The sequence below is a fragment of the Neofelis nebulosa genome, chromosome 12 (assembly GCF_028018385.1).
Source record: "Neofelis nebulosa isolate mNeoNeb1 chromosome 12, mNeoNeb1.pri, whole genome shotgun sequence".
Taxonomy (NCBI): Eukaryota; Metazoa; Chordata; class Mammalia; order Carnivora; family Felidae; genus Neofelis; species Neofelis nebulosa.
Genome location: NC_080793.1, coordinates 6,487,551 through 6,503,774, shown reverse-complemented (window position 1 = coordinate 6,503,774; position 16,224 = coordinate 6,487,551). Strand labels below are relative to the sequence as shown.

The window sequence follows — 16,224 nt, the reverse complement described above, 5'->3', positions numbered from 1 at the left end:
ATTAAAAATCACCTTTTCCTTGAACGGCTTGTTTCATATTGACATGAGAATCAGTTAACTGTTTTTGAAGTCTCCTCTTGATACCGAAAAAGAAAGTATCATTTATTTTATATTCTTACTATGTTCTTTCATATTGCTGGTTTGTAAAATACGTTCTGAACATTTTTCTAGCATTTGATAACACACCAGTTACTTATATTCTGGGCTTTTAACTTTTTGAAATATTAAAACGGTGATAATTAGAAAACCATGTAGGGTTCAGTGCCAGAAGCACAGACTGGGCTTTGCGGTTGGGCCCTGAATGAGAGTTTGAGAGTTCCATCTGGGTTATTTGTGAATGAGGAGCGGCCTTTGAATAAGTCGCATCTTTTAAAACAGGAATCAAAACATACATCTTTTATAAGGTTTTGGTGACGTTAAGTGAGATAATGCATATGTAAAGTACTGAGCAAAATTTTGGCAAATTTAATCACTCGATAAATGAATTTAACTATTATTATCTCCCTGTGTGGATTTGCAAAATAATAGTTTCTTGTGCCCCGTTTCTTTATCTGTAAAATGGGGTAGTGAGAGCCGATAAAAATTCTGTGCAAAATTGTAAGATTACATATTTGTAATAGATGGCCAAAGATCAGAGGGTGGGGAAAGATGTGCCTCACCAGCTGGTAAACAGTGCCTCTCTCTTCCGGGCTCCACCTCAGTGGCCTACTTTCGTCCTTACAGTGTGACAGAATTTGTACGGAGTGCTCATTCAAGGGAGGAATTCATTGATTCATGATGTTACCAAAATTGCACACAGCTAAAAAGAAATCTAGGACCTTCCCTTTCTCCCATCCCCCTCATGCTTCCTTCTCCTATTCTGTATTTGACGGATGTTTTTTAAAAAAATTTAATGTTTATTTATTTTTGAAGGAGAGAGAGGCAGAGAGTGAGCGGGGGAGGAGCAGAGAGAGAGAGAGAGAGAGGGAGACACAGAATCCCAAGCAGGCTCCAGGCTCCCAGCTGTCAGCACAGAGCCAGATGTGGGACTGGAACTCACAAACCGTGAGATCATGACCCCAGCGGAAGTCAGACGCTTAACTCACTGAGCCACCCAGGAGCCCCACCCCCATTTTTTTTTTTTTTTTTAAACCTGAGTGCAGCCCATTCAACTAGATCATGTTAATTTCAGTTCCTCGTTCCAGGTAAAACTTTAAAAATCGGACTGTGCCATACAATACACTAGTATACTAGTTTTTTACTTTTTCCTCTTTAATGATTTCACACGAAGAGCACGCATTACTTGCGTGCCAAGCTACAAACGAATCTAAAAACTAAATAAACTTGTCTAGTTTATTGGCAATTTTCATGATCATGTTCCTTTATAACTTTTTTTTTCAATTTTTTAATGTTTATTTATTTTTGGCACAGACAGAGAAAGACAGAGAGAGACAGAGTGCGACTGGGGGAGGGGCAGAGAGAGAGGGAGACGCAGAATCGGAAGCAGGCTCCAGGCTCCGAGCTGTCAGCACAGAGCCCCACCCCAGGCTGGAACCCACCAACCGGGAGACCATGACCTGAGCTGAAGTCAGATGCTTAACCGACTGAGCCACCCAGGCGCCCCGTTTCTCTAGCTTCTTGATAAAAGGTGGTGAGAGAGGGAACCCACTACTGAATTCGCTATTGAAGATCTCCCTACAAATCCCAGATTGGAAGCAAAGAAAGTCTCCACACAGAACTCAGGGACAAACGTTGACCCTCAGGCTCTAGCGGTCGGATGAAATAATGTGGGGCCATACAACACAGTACTTGGAACTTTCCGTGTGATTCTCAGCTCAACCTGGAACAAACGACTTGATTTCTCAGAGCCTCGGTTTGCTTACCTGTAAAGTGGGGATAACGGTCCTGCCTACCTCCTACCTCACCAGACTGCTCCAAGGGTTCAACGCAGTAATGCAACACAAAAGGCCTAAGCACCTGATAAGGGCTCAATAAATCGTCTTACTGCAAACATTTCGTCTGACACTTTAGTGTGAGGTGCCTCCACAAAACCAAGGGCCCTACGACAAGCCCCGAACTTGGTATTTTCCACCGAGTCCACGCCGCTCCCGAAAGCAGGCCGATCGTCGGCGGGGCACGGTGCTGTGGCCACAGCGTAAGACTTCCCGCCCGCAGACAACCCGGATCCCCCTGCGGCCGCGGTCCTGCAGGCCCCAGGTGGCTTTCAAAACTCCGCGGGGCGGAGGTGAGGCCCCTGGGTGGGTGGGTGGGGGGGGGGAGGGTTTCCTGCCCGGCGCTTTTGCCATGGCAACCGCCACAGACTCCTCCACGGGGGGGAGGGGGAAACTCCACCTCTTCCGGCTAAACAGAGAGTCTGCGTCCGAGAGGCCAACTGAATCGCCCCAAGGTGGCCGCTCTCAGCCCCTCGGCGACCTCCCGGGCCGCACGCTCCAGGTAAAGGCCCACAAGCCCCCGGCGGCCGGCCTCCGAGCCCCGCTTCCAGGCCCTTCCGGGGGCCGCCGCCCTTTGCCCCCGGAAGTGGGCGGGAGAGGAAGCGGCTGGTGATGCTGGAACAAACATGGCCGCCCCGGCGTCAGTCGGCCCCTCGGGCTCCTGCCGTCCTCCGCTGGCCGCCGGCCTCCGGCTGCTGCCGCTGCTGGGGCTGCTGCAGCTGCTGGCTCAGCCCGGCCTGGGCCGCGTCCACCACCTGGCGCTCAAGGTAAGGCCGGCCAGGGCCGCGCGGGGGGCGGAGGCCGAGGCCGAGGCCGCTCTCCGGGGCTGGGGGCAACTTTGGCCCACGGTGGGCGGGAGCCGCTGAGCGCTGGCCCTCCGCCCCTCCTTGCCCCAGGCGCCGCCTCTTGCCGAGGGAGGGTTCTGCGGGGGAACTGTGGTCACGGCGGGGGTCCTCGGACCGTCTGGAAGGGGCAGGAAGGTTGGAGCTGAGCCGCCGAGGGGAAGGGGCTGAACTGCGGCGTAACCCCAAGGACTCCGGAGGCCGCCCTTGCTGACTTTCCTCGCTTCCCGGCCGAGAGCGACCAGCTATCCAACTGTTATCCCCGATTCACTTGTCCGCGGTGCCCACTCTTCCATCCTCTTGTGCCCCTTGAAGGGACGCGAAACCCTGGCCTCAGTTTCCCGGTTTGGCCTAGGGCGCTCCCTGGACTGATGAAAGCGGGAATCTCCTGGAGGAGTTGCAAATCGTTGTTTTTAAGGAATTTCAAATCTGGCCTGAAATACACGACCAGCGTTCAAAACGTGTTTCTAATTAGAGGGCCTGCCCTTTCTTCCCCTCGCTCCTGTCACTGTCAGTCTAGGGAAGAGACTTACACAGGCCTAGAATGATCTTACTGTACAGTTCACCGCCAAGAGTCGTCTGAGGCTAAAACGTGCCTCCAGGCGATTCAGCAGGTTAATATATCTGAGGAGTAGAAAAATAAATCGTTACGACCCACAGCCTTGTACGTTATTTTCACAACGTACAGTTTTCTAAGAAGTTGTGGGATTGTAAGCACTTTGTCTTATAAGAACACATTACTTGAAAACCACGAAGCATTGTTATATTGTGACGGTGGAGTTTGAAGAGTATGGAATCCAGGTGAAAAAGCCTGGCCAGACCCATGCACCCATACCTTGGGTTATCAGCTTTTGCTGTTTGTTAAGTAAAAAGTATCCTGATTAAAATGGTTCCTAAGTGCAGGGAAATAGGTGAGTCTTGGCTCCTTTTGAGAATCTGTTGAAAACTATAGGACCTTTCCCCAGAAAAGTGCAAGAAGAAATGTAGACAACACATTCAGGGGGAATTTCTGCGGCTTCATAAGCCCCAGATGATTATCCATAGGCCCTAGTCCCCAGGCTTATGACTGTGACTCCAGATGTACAGAATTCTTTCTTTTATAGTTCAGGATCCTTGGTGTTAGATTAAGTGGTGGAACTGAATTCATATAGGTTATAAATTGGAGACAAAGCTAGTAATGGCCGCAGTGGACCGTGCCTCTTGGTTCCCAATCCAGTGCTCTTTGTAGATGTTTGGAATTAAAGTGTCAGGTGTTCAGCACCATTGGGTAAATACTGACGGTATTGACGTAGGTGAAAACGTACACCAACCTCAGTGGTGGAAGCAAACCGAATTGGTGTGATCCTGGTGATGGGTTTCTTCCTGTTGTGCTAAATTACTTAATGTTTTTCATCCGTGTACGTGATTCGTAAGTACTGTGGTAGTTATTCCATAATAATACTGTAGTGGTTTCTTTCCTCTTTGGATAAATATTCTGACTTCTTCCCCCAAGGAAACAGAAATCACCTGAAGAGAGCCTTTCAGAGCAGCACCATTAGATGGTCTTGTTTTGCTTGAGACGGCATGAACGAGGAGACTTGATCAGGATATAGACCTAGAGTGGCAAGAATAACGTGAAGAAGTCACTGAGCATTATAAATATGCATTGATCTGTTTGAAAACTTCATGGAGTTTTCATGGAGAAAAATTCATGGAGAATTTCAAACAGACATCAATAGCAGCCAGAATGAACTCCCATGTACCTGTCATCCAGCCTCAATAACCATTAACCCGTAGCTAATTCTGCCCCATCCCCATACACATGACTTCTCTCTTGACATTCTTTTTTTTTTTCAGTTAGAAATGAGTCTTTTCATTTTTTATTCACTTTTTTTATCCCATATTATGCTTTTCTTTCTTTTTAAAATTTTATTTATTTATTTATTGGGTGCGGAGGAAGGGGGAGAGAGAGAGAGAGAGAGAGAGAGAGGGAGAGAGAGAGAGAGAAAGGGAATCTTAAGCAAGCTCCATGCTCAGTGTGGAACGTGATGCAGGGCTCGAGATCATGACCTGAGCTGAAATCAAGAGTCAGATGCTCAACTGACTGCACCTTTGGGCGCCCCTCTTCCTTTCCTTTCCTTTCCTTTCCTTTCCTTTCCTTTCCTTTCCTTTCCTTTCCTTTCCTTTCCTTCCCTTCCCTTCCCTTCCCTTCCCTTCCCTTCCCTTCCCTTCCCTTCCCTTCCCTCCCCTCCCCCCCTCTTCCCTCCCCTCCCCCCCTCTTCTCTCCCCTCCTCCCCTCCCCTCCCCCCTCTTCTCTCCCCTCCTCCCCTCCCCTCCCCTTCTCTCCCCTCCTGTCCCGTCCTTCATTCCTTCATTCTTCCTTCCATAGGCTCTAGGCAAAACCTGGGGCTTGAACTCATGACCCCCAAGATCAAGAGTCTCACGCTCTACCGACTGAAGCGGCCAGTGTTCATCTATCCTTTAAATTGTTTATCGGATGTAGAGGCTTGATCATGTTGAGGTTTGATTCTGTTGGCAAGACCGCTTCATAGTTAGCGCTGTGTGCTTCCACTGGGAGGCGTAGTGTACGATTTTCTTTCTGTCACGTTTGCCCCATCGATGCCCGATGCTTGTATCTCTGTGTTCATTTGTGTCTTAGTCTTTTCAAGCTGCTGTAACAGAATACCACACACTGGGTAGCTCATAAACAACATAAATTTATTTCTCAGAGGTCTGGAGGCTAAGTCCAAGATCAAGGTGCTAGCTTTGGTGAGGGCCGTCTTCCTGGTTCCTAGCGGGTGTCTACTCACTGTGCCCTTAACGGTGGAAGGGGTGAGGGATGTCTGTGGGGTCTCTCTTACAAGAACACTAACCCCATTCATGAAGGCTCAGCCCTCATGACATAAGTACCTCCCTCCTAATACCATTACCTTTGGGGATTAGGATTTCAACATACGAATTTTGGGGGAAAACAAACATTCGGACCGTAGCAATTTGGCATTTGATCTTTACATTGTCTGGTGTCAAAGTGTAGGACTGTCTTGATTAAGTTATATGTTTTATTGTGTAGTAGATCTGGTTATATTTCTCAAATTTGGCACACAAGGCAAAGTGTATGAAGTGCAAACAAGTATTGTTCCTTAGACGTTTATTTGCTCGGGAAACATTTATGGATCACATGTATTAGGCGTAATCCCTACCCCCAGGCTGACCAGGCATGGAAGTTTCAGATCAGCAAAGAAAACAGATACGGTCCTCCATATTCTGTGTTGTAGTATAGACTTCTCTATTGATGGAAATTTTTCTCAAGTATTTTAATACTTCTTGACTTCATAAACCTAAGATACGGGATAAAATTAGCTTTTCCTGGATAATGGGTGGTTTCCATTCATTTATTCACTAAACGTTTATTTTCTGACTCCTAACTTTGAACAGATGGAATATTTATTAAAAAAAAAAATTTTTTTATTGTTTATTTGACAGAGAGAGAGACAGGGTATGAGTGGGGGAGGGACAGAGAGAGAGGGAGACACAGAATCTAAAGCAGGCTCCAGGCTCCGAGCCGTCAGCACAGAGCCTGTCGCTAGGCTGGAACTCGCAGACCGCGAGATCATGACCTGAGCCGAAGTCGGCCGCTCAACCGACTGAGCCACCCAGGCGCCCCTGAAGTTTCTTTAGGTTGGGAATGACCGAATTTACATTTTAGGTAGGTTTCTGTGGGCACGTGATCAGGGGGGCAGGACCGGAAGCGGTAGGAGCTAGTGATGACTCTGGGTACAAGATTAGGGCTGAGCGTAGGGCGCTGTGGGGAGGAGGGGGGAGAGGGAACAGACCACTAGCCGTTGAGAAGGCGAATGCTGGGCAAATGTGGAGGTGAAGGAGGAGGTGACACCTAGGTTGCTCGCAGAGGTTATGAAGGTGGACACTGGTGCCACCACCTGACAGGCCATAGGCGGAAGATGAGATAATCCTTTAACACGACTTCGCAGCCTGGCGGGGAACACGGGAGCAGCGTGCCTATGTATCCTCAGACTGTAAACACACGTCCTCTGCCTCCCACTCGCATTCGAGGTAGAAGGATTTTTTTTTTTTTAATTTTTTTTTTTCAACGTTTTTTATTTATTTTTGGGACAGAGAGAGACAGAGCATGAACGGGGGAGGGGCAGAGAGAGAGAGGGAGACACAGAATCGGAAACAGGCTCCAGGCTCCGAGCCATCAGCCCAGAGCCTGACGCGGGGCTCGAACTCACGGACCGCGAGATCGTGACCTGGCTGAAGTCGGACGCTTAACCGACTGCGCCACCCAGGCGCCCCTCGAGGTAGAAGGATTAAGTTTGGGGATCTGATGATCCAACCGGCGTATTTTGCAGGGTGTGAAGGGCACTTCCTGCGTAATTACCCATTTGCGTAGCTGAATTACTCTTGTCCCTCCTTTTAGACCAACAGAGTGAAGCGCCAGTTTGGCTTGAGCACATGCCGTGCTGTGGTTCGTGGGCCTGGCCAAAAGGCAGCGGGTTCCCGTTTCGTTTGGGCTTGGGTAATGCGAACATACGGACTGATCCGCGTCCCGTCCTCATTTTTCATACGTTCTCCTGCCTACTTTCATGCACCGAAGCGGAACGGTCTATAACACTCGGAAGGTTCTTTTAACACCGGTACCTGGCATTTTTAATTAGCCTCCTAACTTCAGTGTATGCTTTAAATGGCTTCTGTTTGTTTGTCTGTTTTTAATGTTTATTTTCGAGGGGAGCCAGAGAGTGCGTGGGGGAGGGGCAGAGAGACCGAGAGGGAATCAAGAGAATCTGAAATAGGTTCCAGGCGCTGAGCTGTCAGCACAGAGCCCGACGCGGGCTCGAACGTGCTAACTGCACGATCGTGACCTGAGCCGAAGTCACACGCTTAACCGTCGAGCCGCCCAGGCGCCCCTTTAAATGGTCTCTCACACGCGCCTCTCAGGGTTTCATCCCTTTTAAGTACAACGATCTATTGAGTATCTGTTCCTCGGTATGTGTGTATATGAGCACATAAGGTGCCCTTTTGCAGTGACTGTTGTCACTGCACGTGTGCTGGTTTGCTTTCTTCCGAGAATACTAGCACGGAAGAATCAAGTATTTGATCGGTAGAGTTTCTTAATAAGACAGCCCTGGAAAATTCTAGTGACCGCTTTGTCTTTTTTCCACTTTTCGTGCCCCTGCCCCTTCCACGGCTGCTGTTACACATTTTTGCTTCCTCTTCTTCGTCTTCGTCTTCGTCTTCGTCTTCGTCTTCTTCTTTTTGATCTCCCCCCAGTGCACCCTCACATGTAGTTTACTACTTTTTTAGCTTGTAGAAAAAAAGCTGGGGTCAAAAAATACTCTCTGGACTAGCCAGCAGGTTTTCTTTTCCTTCACCTCTTTACTTGAAGGATGACATCTACATGGGCCAGGTAAGTAGGCGCTGAAACACTTCACTGTGAATGATTAGGAAGATGGATAGATGTGCTGCGGTGACAAGTGTCCCTCCAGAATGAACGTCTACCTGGAACCTCAGAATGTGGCCTTGTCTGGAAATGGGGTGTTCGCAGAAGTGAGTGGTTCAGATTAGGTCATGCTGGCTTAGGATGGGCCCTAATTCCAGCACGACTGGTGTCCTTACAGGAAGAGGGGACACACACACAGAAGGAAGAAGGCCATGTGAAGACAGAACAGAGATTGCGGTGAGGTATCTGTAAACCAGGAAACTCTAGGGCTTGCCAGCAGCCTCCAGAAGCACAGAAGACACGGGGAGGATTTTTTTTCTTAGAGCCTTTCCAGGGAGAACAGCCATGCCCAGGCCTTGATTTTGGACTTGTAGCCTCCAGAACTGTAGGAGTAGAAGTTTCTGTTGTTTTAAGCCGCCCAGTCTGTGGGTATCCTGACAGCAGCTCTCGAAAGTAATCAATATGTAGCAACCTTACTTCAAAACTCTACCTTCGTGGCAATGTGTTATTACTTTGTGTGTGTGTGTGTGCGCGCGCGCGCGCGTGTGTGTGTGTGTGTTTAATTTTTATTTATTTTGAGAGAGAGAGAGAGAATCCGAGTGCAAGCACGGGAGGGGCAGAGAGAGGGGAAGACAACAGAATCCGAAACAGGCCCCAGGATCTGAGCTGTCAGGACAGAGCCCGACCGCGCGGCTCGAACCCACGAGCCATGAGATCATGACCTGAGCTGAAGGTGGACACTCAACTGACTGAGCCACCCAGGGGCCCCACGTTATTACTCTGTTTTTGAGTAATAACTTTCAGAGAACATCTTTAGCAGTTTGACGTAGCGGTGATCCCCGGTACGTAAGTCCAGTCCCTCTCTGTACAAATACTCGAGAACCTGATCACATTAGCCTTCTATGGTGGATTTTCCTTAAGCCAGTGGCTACAGCCCCACTGCACAGACTGCTTTGTGAGGCCCCCTCACCCCCAAGAGTTTCTGAAGAGTTTTGGGAAATTAAGAGAGCATCTTCCTCCTCCGTGCCATGCCCCATCTCAGGGCGGGGCCGTCCCGGTAAACCTCAGACCCTTCCCGGGCAGCCTCCGGAACCGTGATCAGTATGTAAAATGAATGTGGGTAGCCTTGTCTGTCCGGAGTATTGATCAGGGCGGTATAGAAAAGGATGCAGTGTGTTCTTGCAACAGCAGTGTGAGGTCAGACCCGTTACGTGGGCCTTGTGAGCGTTGCAGAGAGCTTGGTCGAGGCAGCGACAGCCCATCCAAGGCAACGCAGAGCGAGACACGAAGGAGCTGGGACGAACGTGACACTGAGGTAGATGCCGTTGGCACGTTCATTGTTGTGTTAAATCTTTTTTTTTTTTTTAAATGGTTATTTATTTTGAAAGAGAGAGAGCAAAGTGAGCAGGGGAGGTACAGAAAGAGGGAGAGACAGAATCCCAAGCAGGCTCCACACTGTCCGCACAGAGCCTGACACAGGGCTCGAACCCACGAACCGTGGGATCATGACCTGAGCCGAAACCATGAGTCGGACGCTTAGCCGACCGAGCCCCCCGGGCACCCCATGTCCCTCTTCAATGTGCCTCCAGGGCTCTAGTATGTGAGACTGCCGTGTTCACAAGACGGTGGACCCTGCTCCAGTGTCCAGTGTTCTAGGCTCACTTGGAAATGAGGTGTTCTACAGAATCTAAGTTTGAAGTGGCGGTGATAGCAGCTTGTTATTAAAGTACCCCCCGTAAGCCAAAGACTGGGCTGAATATTGGATGTTTTTACTCATTGACTCCTCATGACAGCCCTTTGAGGTAAGCGGAAAACAGAACTTGGGTGACAGAATTTGAACCCAAGACCGGGGCTCCTCCCGTCTTCCCCCTTGCACTGGGTGAGCAGCCCTCAGTGACTGTCCCCGAGGAAAGCCCTGGTTGCCAAGACCCCAGATTTCTGTGTTTCTGTGTTTCTGTTTTGCATTCTCTTTCAGCTTTTTGTGGTTTTTCTCTCGTGTATGCTTAGCTGTCACAATTTTGCTTCTTTGAGGAAATTGGACCGCATTCCTTTTGTGAGTTGCTGCCTAAATACAGTGAGCCAAACATTCAGATATTAAGCTTCTTACGGGAATGTTTCCTAGCATTAATAGCAGGCAGGCAAGGGACGGGATGATAGATGGTGTTATTCTTGTTTTTCTCTGGAGTAGAGAAATTGATTGTGGGTGCCTTTTGCTGAAAGGCACTGTTGCTTACCTTTGACATGTGATGTTTCTTTTAATCTGAGGTCCCCGATTTAGATGCTGCTGGAAGCCAGCTAGAAACTGTGAGCAGGCTGGCTCCAGGGGACCCCGGGGGGCACGGCCGGCTGAGGGGCACCTGTTCCTTCTACAGGGGGCTGCTTCTCTGCTTTTGCTGCACTGGAATGTGGCCCAGACATAGTGGGTCTTGTGGGTTTTCTCCCCCCGCCCCCAAGAAAACCTAGAAATTTCGCCTTTTATGTGAAATTAGCCAGCAACTAATTAAAGTTAAAAAACCAAAACCACCATTTTAGCCAAATAGAACACATTTACGGGCCCACACAGTCTCACTGCCAGTTGGTGAGCTGTTTAAAACGAAGTGGCCAGGTAGGTGACCTTGAGCTAGCTCAGTCAAGTGTTACTGTACTTACCCTCTCAAGTTCGGTTCATGAGAACAACTAAACTGAAGCATCATTATTCTACTTGCTTTATATGTGAAAACAATTTAACGTGAAATTGTTGAGGAAGTTAAAGCAAAAACACTGCTTATATCCTGATATTTAGTCCAAAGAACGGGATCGTCCGTAGAAAACAATTATTGTTACAGGGAGGAAAAAAGGAGAAAGCACACCAACATAGTAGTTTTCATTAGGGATTATGAGTGGCTTTTTTTTTTTTTTTTTTTTTTTTTTTTTTTACGTTCATTTGTTTTTGAGAGAGAGAGAGAGTGCTTGAGTGTGTGAGCAGGGGAGGGGCAGAAAGAGAGGGCGACCCAGAATCTGAAGCACACTCCTGTTTCAGATTCTGTGTCTCTCTTTCTCTCTGCCTCTCTCTCTCTAAAATAAACATTAAAAAAAAAATTTTGTTTTTAATAAAAAAAGAAACAGGTGCCCCAAATTCCTGAAGTATCAGGAAATGCAGCTGAATTAGTGTCCGCAAAATGGAATGCCTGACGTCAAGGTTCGGTGAGGATGTAAGGAGGAAGCTCTCCTATACCTTGGAGATCCCTTTGGCAGTTTCTGGCAAATTGAAAATGTGCACATTCTGTGTCCCAGAATGTTCACGCCTGGGCGTACGCATGTACTCCCGATCTCTGCACAGATAGGTGTAAGAAGGCACGTACAGGGATGTTCACGACAGCATCGTGATGGCAAAAGGTTGGAAATTCCCTGAATGTACGCGGATGGGGAAATGGATATACCGATGTTCCTCGACTTACGATCGAGCTATGTCCCGATAAACCCACTGTAAGTTGAAAATGCCTTGATACGCCTACCCTCCTGATCATCAGAGCCTAGCCTGGCCCACCTTCAACTCCCGGAACACTTACATTCGCCTACATGTGGGCAGAATCACCTCACACCGAGCCTGTTTTATACCAAAGTGCCGAATGCCTCGTGTAACGTACCGAATACCGTCCTGAAAGCGACAAACGGAACGGTCGTCCGTGTAGGGGTCGGTTACGCTTGTGACCGCGGGGCTGCCTGAGAGCCGCGGCCGCTGCCACCGCCCAGCATCCCGAGAGAGGATCGTGCACACCTCTAGCCTGGGAAGAGAGCCAAATCCAAACCTCAAAGTCCGGTTTCTACCGCGTATGTATTCCTTCTGCACCATCGAAAGGCCAGAAAATTTGAAGCTGGACCGGTCTTCCTGTGATGTACGTGTGGTGAAATATAAGCCGGTAAAGTGGGACCCGGAGCATGATAAATGTATCAACACAGATGGGTCCTCAAAAACAGTGTTGTCTGAAAATGCAAGTTACAGATGTGCTTCGACGTTATGACACCGTGTATCCAAAGTTTTAAAACAATGATACTGTATGATGTTTACGGATATGGATAGATATATCTAGTAAAGGTACTGTTGTTATTTTTTTTTTAAACGTTTATTTATTTTTGAGAGCCAGAGAGAAACAGAACGAGCAGGGGGGTGGGGGGTGGAGAGACAGGGAGACACAGAATCGGAAGCAGGCTCCAGGCTCGGAGCTGTCAGCACAGAGCCCGATGCGGGGCCGGAACTCGAGCTGTGAGACCATGACCTGAGCCGAAGTCGCACGCCTGATGACTGAGCCACCCAGGCGCCCCCGTAGTAAAAGTACTTTCAAAGGGAGAGCAGGAAGGCACCTAATCAGTTCATGAGCACAGGGAGGGGGGGATGAGAGGGGACGAGGGTTCGACAGAGGGACGAAGGCATTTTTCTTTGTCACCAGTGTTTTATTTTCCCTTCTTCACACCCTCCCTTCCTGTGAATCCAAAGCAGCTGCAACATAGGCATCTAATAAGCCTGGGGAGAGCGGGGGAACTGGGTATTTGTTGTTACTCCTTTTACTTTTCTACAACTAGGAGGATGGGGAGGCCCCGGAGGCCGCAGGCTCGCTTGTCCGGCTGACCGCTGACGCCCAGTGCCCGACACGCGGTGGGGCTTCAGCAGGCGTTTGTCGAATGACGGAATGAGTGCATTTCTGTGTCCCAGTTTTTCTCAAGTGAACACTTGTTGCTAGAAAAGGTATCGTTGCCATGTTGGTTAAAGTAGAAGTTCTCTGGGTCGCCTGGGTGGCTCGGTCGGTTGAGTGTCCAACTTCTGCTCAGGTCATGATCTCGTGGATCATGGGTTCGACTGCTCAGTGCCTGGAGCCTGCCCCTCCCCTGTTCGCGCTTTGTCTCTCTCTCAAAAATAAACAAACATTAAGAAAAAAAATTTTTTTTAAAGTAGGAATTCCCTGAACCTGGGTGGTGGGCTTGTGAGTGCTCAGTCCTACACGCCTGATCTTGTTATGGATGCCACCAAACAGCAAGATTATACATTGTGGCTGTGCTTATACCTTTCTGACATGTGTGCGTGTGTGTGTGTGTGTGTGTGTGTGTGCCTACACACACACACACACAGAAGATTTGAAGCGGGCTCCACGCTGACAGCAACGAGCTCCGATATAGAGCTCGAACTCACAAACCATGAGACCCAGTTGGTTTATTTATTTTTAGTAACCTCTACACCCAGTGTGAGGCTCAAACTCTCCACCCCAAGATCAGGAGTTGTACCTCTTCCAACCCAGCCAGCCGGGCGCTCCTCTAACATGGTATTTGGTTGCTGAGTACCAGTTCAGAGCTCTGATACCTGAAGTACGTGTTTTACATTTTCTTAGATCAAAAGGAAAACTCCGAACCGTTATCATGACTTATCCCTGAGTGGTAAGGTTGCAGCTACTTTTCTACACGGTTCACTTACGTTTTCTCTGACCACGTACAGGCTTTATAATTCCCAATAACTGATGGTAAAGTAGGTGAGGAGCTTCCGGGGTGGCAGGCCTGTGGGGGTGAGGGGGGAGTGGTGGGGAAGCTTTGCGCCCCTTCCTTCCCGCATTTCTTTCATCTGACTCTGAGTTCTAGTCTTTTGTAATAACTCTGTCCTGCGGGGCGCCTGGGTGGCTCAGTTGGCTAAGCGTCCGCCTCTTGATTTCAGCTCAGGTCATGATCTCACGGTTTGTGAGATCGAGCCCTGTGCCGGGTTCTGTGCTGACCATTGAGAGCCTGCTTAGGATTCTGTCTCTCTCTCTCTCTCTGTCCCTCCTTCCTTGCACGTGCTCGCTTGCTCTATCTCCCTCTAAAAACTAAACTGAAAACAATTTTAAAAACCAGTGAACTTGGGGCGCCTGGGTGGCGCAGTCGGTTAAGCGTCCGACTTCAGCCAGGTCACGATCTCGCGGTCTGTGAGTTCGAGCCCCGCGTCGGGCTCTGGGCTGATGGCTCAGAGCCTGGAGCCTGCTTCCGATTCTGTGTCTCCCTCTCTCTCTGACCCTCCCCCGTTCATGCTCTGTCTCTCTCTGTCCCAAAAATAAATAAAAAACGTTAAAAAAAAAAAATTAAAAAAAAAATAAAAACCAGTGAACTAGTGAAGTAACAGTACATTAAATTCCATTAAAATAGATTAGAGGAGGGGCGCCTGGGTGGCGCAGTCGGTTAAGCGTCCGACTTCAGCCAGGTCACGATCTCGCGGTCCGTGAGTTCGAGCCCCGCGTCGGGCTCTGGGCTGATGGCTCGGAGCCTGGAGCCTGTTTCCGATTCTGTGTCTCCCTCTCTCTCTGCCCCTCCCCCGTTCATGCTCTGTCTCTCTGTCCCAAAAATAAATAAATAAAAAAAAAAAAAGTTGAAAAAAAAAATTAAAAAAAAAAAAATAGATTAGAGGAAAATCTCCAAATTCTGAATGGTTTTCACACATTGGTGAAACGGAGGTACCTTTTTTTCCTTTGGCTTTGGCTCTTTTTTTCCCTAATGTAGGGGAAATTTTTATATTTTTAAAAATATATTATTAATTAAAACAGTTGTTTTTAAATTTTAAGTAGGCTCCACACCCAACAGGAGGCTCGTACTCACAACCCCAAGATTGAGAGTCGCACACTCTGCCAGCTGAGCCAGCCAGGCACCCCTGTCATTTATAATTTTTAAAAGTTACATTTGAGTGTAGAAACGATCCTAAGTCTCACTCAAAGGTAAAATAAAAATGATTTTTTGAATATAACGCTTCATTTTCGGAGGCATAGTTTATAGAAAACCAGATTTTCATTTGGGTGAGTACACATTAGAACAGCACAAGTTACAATTACCTTTCGTAAAGCATTTGAAAGAGGGAAATAGTTTTTAGCATGTGACAGGTGACCTTTTCCTTTTTGCTGATCCAAAAGCTTGTCTAACACAAGAGGATGACGGGCGTGGTGAAGAGTCCTCTCTTCTCCCCATCCCTGTGGGCGGGTTCCTCAGACTTAACCACTCTCACCGTCCGTGCGTCCTTCCACGTTTTTCTACATAACTTTAAAGATCTTCGTCTGCACATTCCCCACTTGTAGGTTTCTTTTTTTTCTTTTCTTTTCTTTTCTTTGTTTTTTTTTTTTTTTTTTTGGCATAATCACACTTTATAAAAATCTAAGGTCAGGGGGCTCCTGGGTGGCTCAGTCGGTTAAGTGTCTGACTTCAGCTCTGGTCATGATCTCACGGTTTGTGGGCTCAAGCCCCACGTCGGGCTCTCTGCTGTCAGCACAGAGCCTGGAGCCTGCTTGGGATTCTGTGTCTCCCTCTCTCTCTCTCTCTCTGCCCCTGCCCTGCTCACACTCTGTCTCTGTCTCTCAAAAAGTGAATAAACATTTAAAAAAAAAATTTTTTTTTTTTTACTTTTTAGAAATGTATTTATTTTGAGATAGCATGAGTAGGGGAGAGGCAGAAAGAGAGGGGGAAGAAAGAATCCCCAACAGGCTCCATGCTGTCAACACAGAGCCCGATGCGGGGCTCGAACTCTCATGAACCGCGAGATCATGACCCGAACTGAAGTCAAAAGTCAGATGCCCAACTGACTGAGCCACCCAGGCGCCCTGCCCTGCCTTTTGGTGACTTCTAAGCCAAAGTCCAGCCACAGCGGTGTCTTGTTGTCCTCAGTCCACCGAGCTCCGTGCCAAGGTCCAGAACATCCTTCCCGCTGACATCTGCATGGCCTGTGCCCTCACCACGGTGCCTTCTCAGTGAAGCTCTCCAGGACCACCTTCCTCCAGGTGGCCTGCCCTGCCCCCCACCCAGTGCTGTTTGCTGGTGCACTCCTCACGGACTGATAGACCGTGGCCTTCACAGTGCATGTGTTCTCATCTCCTCTCTCCACTAGACTTGAAGCTCAACAAGGCAGGACTTTCTGTTCACCTCACTCAGTGCTCCATTCTCACAGCCTAGGGCAGTGCCTGTTCAATGAATGAATGGCCTTGGCTCTTTTTTTTTTTTTTTTTTTTTTTTTAATGTTTACTTACTTATTTGCGGGGGG

At 48.4% G+C, this 16,224-nt stretch overlaps 1 protein-coding gene across 3 annotated transcripts in view; it reads left to right on the top strand.

Annotated features, from left to right (window-relative positions):
- The first annotated feature begins 2,005 nt into the window (after nt 1–2,005).
- The window catches only part of GPR107 (G protein-coupled receptor 107), a 70,700-nt gene continuing 56,481 nt past the window's right edge, over nt 2,006–16,224 (top strand). Inside the window, exon 1 of one of the 3 annotated variants that reach the window (XM_058693815.1) lies at nt 2,006–2,224. Coding sequence is in view for 2 of the 3 variants with exons in the window: in XM_058693816.1 (XP_058549799.1) it covers nt 2,558–2,698 (141 nt within the window). In the remaining variant the exon portion in view is untranslated. Of the gene's footprint in view, nt 2,225–2,358; nt 2,699–16,224 lie in introns of those variants that run through there. The other 2 variants (XM_058693816.1, XM_058693814.1) reach the window with 2 other exon arrangements.